Source organism: Ruditapes philippinarum, unplaced genomic scaffold (genome assembly GCF_026571515.1).
Source record: "Ruditapes philippinarum isolate M1 unplaced genomic scaffold, ASM2657151v2 ctg11876_1_1_1_1, whole genome shotgun sequence".
Lineage (NCBI taxonomy): Eukaryota > Metazoa > Mollusca > Bivalvia > Venerida > Veneridae > Ruditapes > Ruditapes philippinarum.
The window spans coordinates 1-10,626 of NW_026854739.1; the positions used below are offsets into that span (position 1 = coordinate 1).

Here is a 10,626-nt window from a genome sequence, read left to right on the forward strand (position 1 = left end):
ATTTTGCGACACTTCGTTTATATTTGAAGTTTCAAATGATTATCTGTCCTAGTTTTAGAAATATTCAAGTACATGCTAAAATTTCAGAGCATTTTCTAAGTCAATTTTTGACCTTCAAATGTGGCCTTGACCTTAAGCTGGCACAAAGGTAAGATGGGTTCTGCACATTGTCCAGTTGGGGTGAACATTTGAGTCAAGTTTGAAGAAAATCCTTCCATAAGTATAGAATCTATAGAGCGGACACGACATATTGTCTTTTATTGATTGTATGTAAATTCCAAGACTTAAAAAGGGGCATAACTTTGTCAAAATGCAAAACAGAATTATGAAACGTGCCCTGCATATCAAATTGTGACACTTCATATATATTTTAAATTTCAAGCAAATGCCTTAAAGTTTTCTAGTTTCAGAAATATTCAGATACATGTTAGAATTTAAGTTTATTTTCATAGTCAATATTTGACCTTTAAGTGCGACCTTAACCTTAAGCCGGCAAAATGGTAACATGGGTTCTGCACATAACCTTGCTGAGGTGAACATTTGAGCCAAAATTGAAGAAAATGTTTCAGTTATTGTAGGACTTACAGAGCGGACACGACATACTGTCATATATTTGATTGTTTGATATTTGACCTTCAGTTGTGACCTTGGCCTGACACATGGGCAACATAGGTTCTGCACATCCCCTTGTTGAGGCGAACATTTGAGCCAAGTATGAAGAAAATCCTTCAATTGGTATAGGATTTATACTGCGGACACTTAATGGAGACGGACGGACGGACCGACCGACACAGCGAATCCATTATAGCCCCCCCCCCCCACACACACATTTTGTGGTGGGGGTATACTAAGGTGTTTGAGTAACAAAAAGTACTTGCATTTCCATTTATACAAATAATAATTCAGTCTTTAAAAAAAGAAGAATTTAGTATGGTAGCATTTTGTATAATATTTCTTTGCCAACCATTGAATGATAACTTTTTATTTTAAAATTTATCTTTTTATTATTACATTATAAAGATAACATAATAATATATTGGATCAAATTCATAGTGGTACCTTTCTCATATATCGTGAATTCACATAACGTCAACACTTTTTGGTTCAATTCTACTATGAAGAATTGTGCGATAATTGCGTCGAACCGTATCGTAAAATTCCGTGTCCTAGCATCCATCGATGGAACGTTGTAAATCTTCATTTTATATGAAGCTATTCCTGACTTCATTGATACATTGCCAGCATAAATTGTTGCATTTTCCAATTGCCAGCTATGATCTACCACATAAAAGATTTTGGTTGGTTACACACGTTTAACGAATATTAAACAACTTTACTTATTTTATCAGCTGGTTTGTTTTTAACGTTGACCTTCAAAGTTGAATTAGGTTTGTACTGAGTTACATGGCTAAATTAAATATTCTTTTTGTCACACCAACCCGTTTAACAAACAAAAAATTCTATCAAATTTGATAAAAAGATAAAAATACGAGGATGTTTTAATGGAATTGCGAAAATCCTTGCTATGCATTTTATTTTTTTTAATGTTCTATATAAATGTCTGTCTACAAAACTTTATACAGTTAAACAAATTGTACTATCTTACTTGCTGCACGTCCAAATATCTGCAAAGAACCTATTAAGTATTTCTGTTTAAGATCAATTTGCCACCATGAAGGAGAGACCCCGTCTGTTACACTGCAACATTTACATGTATCTACTGAATAATTCTGTACCCCGTCTATTGCTTTACTTGAGTTAAAATCTTGTGGATTATTGGATGGAGAATAAGTACTGGACTGGCTTGTTGTTACGTTGGTTCTGATACGTTCAATAAGATTAAATTCTGAAACGATTAGAATTGAAAGAAATTTTTCGGATTGCAAATAAAATATCAATAAAAAGTAATTATCAAATAAATAAAATGACATAAATGACATTGTGTGCACAGTGTTATAAAGTTAATAACTTTCCATGTCAATTGTAATGAAAATAAATTATAAAGAATACATATTTATAGCAGGACATTTGGCTTTTTGGGAAAAGTATAATACCGGTATAAGATTGCTATAATTCCGTTTTTGTAATTCTTTGCTTGGTTTTAGTTTTTCTGTTTTTTTTTTTTTTTTTGGGGGGGGGGGGGGGGGGGTTATTCTGTTTTTCTCTATTTTATCTATCGTCGGAGTTGGGATGGTATTGATATTCAGAAGAAGAAAATTTGAACCTAAACAAATTAAAATTCAACTCGAATATATGCATTAAATAATGTCGATATACAGAGCACACGATGTAGCGTTTTAGGTAAACTTTTATTTGCTATAGGTTCAGATATTCTAATAAGTAAGTCACCATTATTGCCATTTTTCGTATCGTACTTAATATACGAGGGTTGATCAATATATTCATGGACACTATTAATAACTTAATAATTAATCAAGATATTATAAAGATTTTTTGCTATTTAGGAGAAGAATTTAACACTATTCAAATATATTGTGATTTTTTAAAAACAAATCTCATTTTATTCATTATATGTATCGCCATAGCAACCCTATACAGTACGAACGCCGCAGCTCAAAAAAAAGTTATATTTACCATTTTGAAATACTTAAAAATTGTCCTTATTTTGGCGTGCTTCTTTAAAATATGAAAATGACGGCAACGTTCTTTCATATCGTTTATAGAACATTTAAAAAAGCAAGCGTCGCTACTATTTCTTTCGTTTGTTGGAGATGTTAATGGAGACAGGGGTGTGTCACCAGAGAGGAGCACGACGTTGTTGGAGCAGAGGGCAGTTATTAAGTTCTGTGTAAATCTTGGTATGACGCCAAAGCAAATTAAGAAAACATGGAAATTGTATCTGGAACAAAAAAAGTGTCTTATTCGTTAGTTTATAAGTGACACATACACTTCTGTGAGGGTAGAGAAGAACTTCAGGATGATAAGAGATGCGGCAGACCAATTAAAACTTGTTGCGATGCGAACGTTATGCGAGTGAAATTGAAGGCAGAGTTAAAGGGACACAAGTTAACCGGGTTCCATGATTTGCAGTCCATAGCATTGTCTGTGTTGCGTTCATTTGATACTTCATTGTATAAGAACATTTCCAGTCGGTGGGTACACAGGCATGAACGATGTGTAGAAGTTGGTGCTGCATTGTTTTTGAGAAGATGTAACGCCGACGTCACGACGTAACGTAAGTTGCAAATGAGCTGCGGCGATCAGCTTTACATGTATTTCTGAAAACTGTCATATCGGATAAAATATATGGAACATTTATCTGAAACTTACACATCAAATTGATAAATAATTGAATAAATGTCAAATATAATTATATTAACTCTCCTTCCCCAAAAAAACAATTTATGGAGTGTGTCCACGAATTTATTGATCAACCCTCGTACAGTAGCTTATCAGAAACCTAAAATTGCTTTTTGTTCTGTATGGCTAGCTTAACTTTTTATGCATCACGGCATAATTTGACATTATATTTCATGTATTAAAAATCAATCAACTGCAAACTAGTCGAAAATGCTTAGTAATTTCAAATGAGTCTGTTGATTTAAAGGTTATGCGATTATGTTAAGTGTATTTAATACGTGCCCTAGCGCCCAGTTAGCCAGCCTGAATTTGATATTCAGAGCAATGACAAAAATAATCATAAAACTGTACAAATTAAACGACATTGAGACTGTTAAACACTTTCAAACATAAGGCCATGTTATAACTGTTCCAAAATACATCATCCGTAGTTCTTTTATTTTGATTTTTTTAAATTTTAAAATGAGATTGATAATCAACGGAATAAAGCAACTGTTATTATATTTTTAATAATTTTAGAATGTTACATCACTGTAAAACATAATACATCTAGGGTGGTGTTTCTGGTCAGCCGCTTTTTTTCTTTCGTCTTTATGGTGATTGAACTTAATGACTGATCTGTACAAAAACTGTTATCATGGGGATTAAGGGACATTCTTGATAACTGTAACTGCTATGATTACTAACTTATAGGTGACGCGATAGCTCAGTTGGTTAAACCACTGATTAACACTCCTGAGGTCCCGGGCTCGATCCTGGGTTAAACCCTTGGGATTTTTCAGAGCCAATTTCAGTGTGTCCCACCTACCTAGAGGTGTACTGTACCAGTGCTATACACAGGGCTTGTAAAAGAACCAAGGGGTTTATTCAATAAGAGCTAGGGATTGGCTCCCGGATACCCTTGAATCTTATAGCTGTCTCTTTAATGTATACAATGTATACTAGCTTAGCGTGATCGTAAACGATTTTAAAGCAGTATGATGTAGAAGTAGAAATACAATAAATTTATATAGAGAATACATGGTTAATTTCGGGATGGAGAAGTTTTATCCGGTTAGCGAGAAAGTGTATCCTGGCGAGCTTTTGCTACCGGTCTACCGTCAATTTGAAGTCATTTTACAATTTCGGCGGGTCACTTTTTGGCTATGGCAATGTTATTGAATATTCGTCTCGAGCTTATATTCAATATTAAACATGTGCCGATGTGCCGATGTCGCTTGATAATGTTAGTTAAGCATATAAATTTGTATGAAACTAATTCCACGTGATTCAACGTCAGTGGCCATCTTGCTGGTTATGTCATTTTGAACGTGCGTTCATTCACTCGCCCATTATGCGGAAAATGCCGAAAATTGCATAATCTTGACCAAGATCTTGCAAAAATAGAATTGAAATACTTAAGATTTTGTGACTATTATATAGTAACATAGATATTAATAGTTATGTCTGCTTATCAATTGAATTGCTTTTGTTCTATAATAACTTATAATCATTCTCCTTTAGTTGAGATTTTATGTTATCTCTATTAAAGCATGTTTCTAATATCTATTATAGTCGCATCACAGTTTACTTTAAACGTGAACTTTAAAGTAACTTTCCTATGTTCGCATTGACCATCTTACTTCTCGTTGAGATAGTTATTTTTATCATATTATTTAACAAAACAATGACTGGGTGTAATATTCAAAGGGCCTACTTTACACTGGTATTATTATTATTATTATAAAATCGTCGGAATGTTTAACCGATGTTCGCTCTACAATATCTTGCATGCTGTTATATTGTCATGACAATTAGGATGACTATTGTTATGAAAAGACTATATCAACACAAGCAATTATCATAGTATTGCAAGCAATCCATAAGTCCCCTTCCGGTTAGAACCCCAGCAACATTCTGATGGGCCATTGGCCATTCAATTATACCATTGAATGAATAATTGAATGAATGAATGAATGAATGAATGAATGAATGAATGAACTTAAATCTTTTGAGTTCTAAGTTTGTCTATATCATAGTAATGTATTAGTTTCCCTGCCAAGTAAGGAAATGTTTTATGTTTATACAACAGATAATCAAAAGGTCCATTTTCTCAGCATGAAAAAGTATAACAAATGTTTCAACTTTTCTCTATTTTAAGTAAATTTGTTGGAAAAATCTGTAATGTGATCTCAGGAAACAGTTTATATGAACAGACAGACAGACAGACTGAAGGAGACTCTAAAGTTATTTTTTAAACATCCCTGTTACCTAAATATAACAGAGGAGATAACTCTTGAAATAAAGATGCTAGATTTATGAACTTTGTCAAAAATGATGATACCATTTATAGTCATTAATAAAAAAAGACGTGCATAATCTCCATACTGCCATCTATCAATATATCAAGTTTCATAAAAATATTTTTAGATCGCGGGATCCAGTTTTGTGGACTGACGGACAGACAGACGGACGGACAGGCGTACGAAGGGTAAGCCTAAAGTCCCCTCCGGTTAAACCGGTAGGGGACTTATAAGTCAAAATGAAGTCGTAATGTACCTTCAATGCATCTGATGATAGTAGGTTGTAAAAGTAGCAGCATTATACAAAAACGTGTCGGCATTGTGTCAAAATCGGTTCTCTGTAAAAAAAATTATCAGATGCAGTTTGATAAATATGGAAGCTTCCGTAGATTAATATTGTTATTTCACACTCAAATGCACTTAAGGTACTTGCTCCACATGATGTTCTGATATAATTCATAATTTCATCAAATCTATCAATTTAGCCTCATATTTATTTCTGAGTTCAAAACTGTTGATTTTGATAGATTTCTTTGATTTTATGTATTGTTAAATTCTGCTGTAAAGTAAACAGATAATTTTATATTGTCATATATATAGGCAGTCTGTTCACATATTATATAAACGGCATTTCTGAATAACTAACCGTTTAATTACAAACAATGCACTATTTCAAATCAATACTTGGCAAATGTAGTTATCATTGGAATACGATTGAACAAAATCAGCATCGCCTTTGAAGTAGTAACCGAGTTCCGGTGAATACACATCTGAAAGCTTGTATTACAATTTAGAAAATAATTATAAAGAAATATACCTGGCTTGGAATATCCTTCACTACACACTGATTATCAAGGAAGTTAAAAATTCTTAAATTTATCTTTCACTGTTATCTGAAGTATGAGCTGTTATCTTACATATTCTGGGTTGTTAGCTTCTTAAGACACTGTCAATCAAAATCACTTATTATCTTTATAAAAATAAGTTTTAAAAATACAAAGAAGACCCTTAGGATTCAACGTGTATCTTGACTTTGTTAATTCAGTATTGTTCAAAAAGTGACTCTTATGTAAAAGTTGTCCTGTCATGGGGTATTCAAGCTTTTAATTATTTGTTTTTACCAAATAAGTTTTATTGTCAGGAACTGATGTTCATAAAAGATGGAAATTGGGAACATTTGTGCAGGCATGTGTGTAATGAATTGAGTCTTTAACAGATGGCACATGTACACACTGTTCTTACTACTACTACTCGTATATGGATTGTTATTAACAAAAAACTATTTGTGAAATTGTCTTAAATCTAATCCGGAAGTCTAGCCTTGTTTTACAGTTTATACTTGTAAATATGTCTGTGTCCAGCTAAGTGTATGTATAAAATACTTTTGAAGTTATACGAGTTTGATTTTGCAAAAACACTTTTTTAAGTCTGCATATCAAATCCTTGTAAAGGCAATTTTAAATATTTTATATCATGATTGAGATATTTTAAGTCATTGGATATTTTTCATACACACAAGGCTATTTAAGAATATTAAGTTTCACACAGGTACCAATTCAATATAATCAACATCGTCGATAACGTCGGTAATTAATGATTGAATAAATAGCAATTGGAGAAAAGAAAAATATACACACGTTTAAAATTTGTTTAAATTGTGGCAAATAAAATTAAGAGTTTCAAACAGAATAAACAACACTGTTCAAATCTATTTAAAGACGTATTCAACATATTCAATTTGCTTTTTCTTTTCAGCTGTGCAAAACATTTAATGGATCAACACAAAACAATGTCTTGATAATAATTTATAATAGAGAACATGAACACTTTGATGATAATCAGGAAGTGAAAACCATACTCAAACAGTATGTGCAATAGAAGGTTAGAACACGAAGCACATAATACATGTATAATCAAATCGCTCTTACCACTACGTTACTTGGTATTCTATACTTACGTTTATTTTATTATATTATTATATCGCAATGGAAATGCAAAATATAACAACAAAATTCGTTGAACAACATGTATATCGCCGCCGAATACTGGTTATTACTAACACAACAACTGGAGATACATAAATTTATCATGGCATGCAAATTTCCTTTTCGTATTAATGATTCCAATAACGTCTTGTTAAAACCAATCCAGCAGTTGAAAAGAAATAACAATATTGCTCCATATGCATACTGCACAACTAATCAAGGGCTATAACTCTGTCGTGAAGGCTCTGAACAGAACAAGGGAATTATTATTATCATCTCCCAATGGAATTAATTGTTCCAATAAAGTGTCATTGAATTCCAGCCTGCACTTGCAGAGATATAGCGATGGCAAGATTATTGCTCTATATGCATACTGCTTAACTTATCAAGGGTCATAACTCTATGTTGAAATGTCTGACCGGAATAAGGCAACGATAAGCGCCTCTTCCCTAAGTATTGATTGTTCCCATTAAGTTTCGTTGAATTCAAGCCAAAAGTTGCAGAGAAATAGCATGGACACGATTATTGCTCTATATGGATACTGCATAAATAATCATGGGACATAACTGTTGAAGGGCCTGACCGAAACAAGGCGACCGTTTGCACATATCCTCTCAGTATTGATGGTTATCATAAGGTTTCGCTTAATTCTAGCCAGTAGTTGCAGAGAAATAGCGCAGAAACGATTATTGCTCTATATGTATACTGCATACCTAATCAAGGGTCATAACTCTGAGTTTAAGAGTCTGACCAGAACAATGCGATGATATGCGCATATCCTCTTAGTATTGATGTTTCCCATAAAGTGGCGTTGAATTCCACCTAGTAGTTGCAGAGAAGTAGCAAAGAAACGGTTATTGCTTACTATGCATACTGCATAATTAATGAAGGACCATAACCCCGAGTTAAGGGTCTGACCGGAACAAGGCGACGATATGCGAATCTCCTCTTAGAATTGAAGGTTCCCATAAAGTTGCGTTGAATTCCAGCCAGAATTTGTAGAGAAGTAGCGCGGAAACGATCATTTCTCTATAGGTATATTGTGTAACTAAAAGGGTCTGACCGGAACATTTCTTTTCTTTATGTTGATGGGTCCCATAAAATTTGGTTGAATTCAAGCCAGTAGTTGCAGAGAACTAGCGCGGACACGAAACTCGAATGGAGGGATGGACGGAAGGTTGAATGGACGGAAGGACGAAAACGGCAAAACAATATCCCACTCCCGATTCCATCGGCGGGGATAATAAATGACTCATACAACCCATTAAATCACAACGATGGTACGATGCTATCTTACACATGTTTCATCACTAACCACTGAGTCTGATTATGAATCTATGTTACTGTAAATAATCTTGCGTGCGTCAAGATCTTCATCAAATTAAATATTTCTGAAAAAAATCAGTTCTGAATAATAAGCAAACCCCTTCCCCTCCCCCACAAAAATCGTAACATATTCCTCGTTTTGTGATCAAACTTATTTGTTGAGAAGTATAGATCCTGCTTGCAAAAATTTTGCAATGTTGGGCTGTCTTTAGGGGTTCTGTTTTTCTCTATTCTATTGGATACTACTTCAATTGTCCCTGTTATTGCACACAACTTACATACGTCAATTTGCATGCACGCTCTCACACGTACGCATTCATGATACATTTGTATCTGATTGTTTTTCTTCTTGGTTATTTATCATTAGACGGCATGCAGTTGACCCGGATTTAATCTTTTTAAAACCCATTCATTATAAAAATATAAAAGTCCTTATCAAACATGCAATGATACTCATGTTTAAAAAAGGCTCACTTAGGACAAAGTTGACTAGATGTGCACAATACTGCACATGTTTGCTTGATATAGGGTACTTCACTGATAATACAATGCACATTTGACAAAACGCAAACATCGCATGATAAACTTCAAAAGATATTTAAACAACTATGCGTTCTGTGCATTTTAAGATTTCTAGCATATCTTTTATATTTCAAAGAAGTTTTAATATTTATGTCCCGAGCAGGGTAATATATTCTCCCTCTTTATGGACACCTTGCACCTTGAATTTCTAATGTACAATTGTCCCTTTAGAGGACGGATTGTTCAATAAAACAGACGTAATTAACATGCTGATACGATGAAATGTCAAGGAGTCGATTGCGTTATAAGAAATTTTCCTTTTGTTTTATTAATATTGGAAATGATATCGGTCAATTCAAATTTATCAAAACCCCAAACCGGTATTAAATAGCCGATAAACACCGCTCAGAGCGATATTATTTCTTAAATATATCCTGCATAACCAAGTCCTAGAATCAGCCTCTAATGCGAAATATTTCCAAATAGAACTGTCTCCAGACCTTAAATTAAATACATATAGGAGGGACAGTCAGAAAATATCCGGACTTTTCATGCTCCTCTCTTTCCACGTGCAGTTATATACACACATTATATATTGGTGAAAACTACATTTATTCGCCAAAAACGTGGTCAGTTTATTTTCAATGATAGTTGTGTATACACAGTATTTTGCCCTCTGATATATGATAGGTGTTTCGTCTATCATGGACTCTTTGTTAGAGGAACAACGCTCTGTAATAAAGTTTCTGGTTGCAGGAAGGGCGAAAAGCCCTGCCACATCTTTCAGAGGCTTAAAAAAAGATTTTCTGATAAATGTGTTTCACGTTCAACCTTTTACAACAACCCCAACAATGGTAGCAAATGTTAAAGCTTTTGTCAACAAAAGTCGTCGAGTAACTTTGGAGGAGGTAGCCAAGAAGTTAAGCATCGGTAAGGCATCGGCACACAAGATTTTACACGAACACCTAGGCATGAGCAAGGTAAGTGCCAGATGGGTGCCTAGACAGCTGTCCGCAGATCAACAGGCAACCAGAGTACCCAATGCAAAAGAACATTTAAGTCGTTTTAATCGTGATGGAGATAAGTTTTTGAACCGCAATATCACTGGAGATGAGATGTGGGTTCATTATTCCGAACCTGAGACAAAAGCTCAGTCAAAGCAGTGGAAACGAGCTGGTTCCCCACCTCCT

At 34.1% G+C, this 10,626-nt stretch overlaps 1 protein-coding gene across 1 annotated transcript; it reads right to left on the bottom strand.

Annotated features, from left to right (window-relative positions):
- Nucleotides 1–1,059: 1,059 nt before the first annotated feature.
- LOC132740900 (uncharacterized) lies at nt 1,060–6,787 on the bottom strand (the record flags this gene model as incomplete). Its single annotated transcript, XM_060728952.1, has 4 exons — nt 6,421–6,787; nt 5,860–5,941; nt 1,607–1,846; nt 1,060–1,278 (listed from the first exon to the last, which is right to left on the bottom strand). Coding segments are annotated over exons 2-4 (523 nt in total), but the record flags the coding sequence as incomplete, so codon positions are not given.
- Between the last annotated feature and the right edge of the window lie 3,839 nt (nt 6,788–10,626).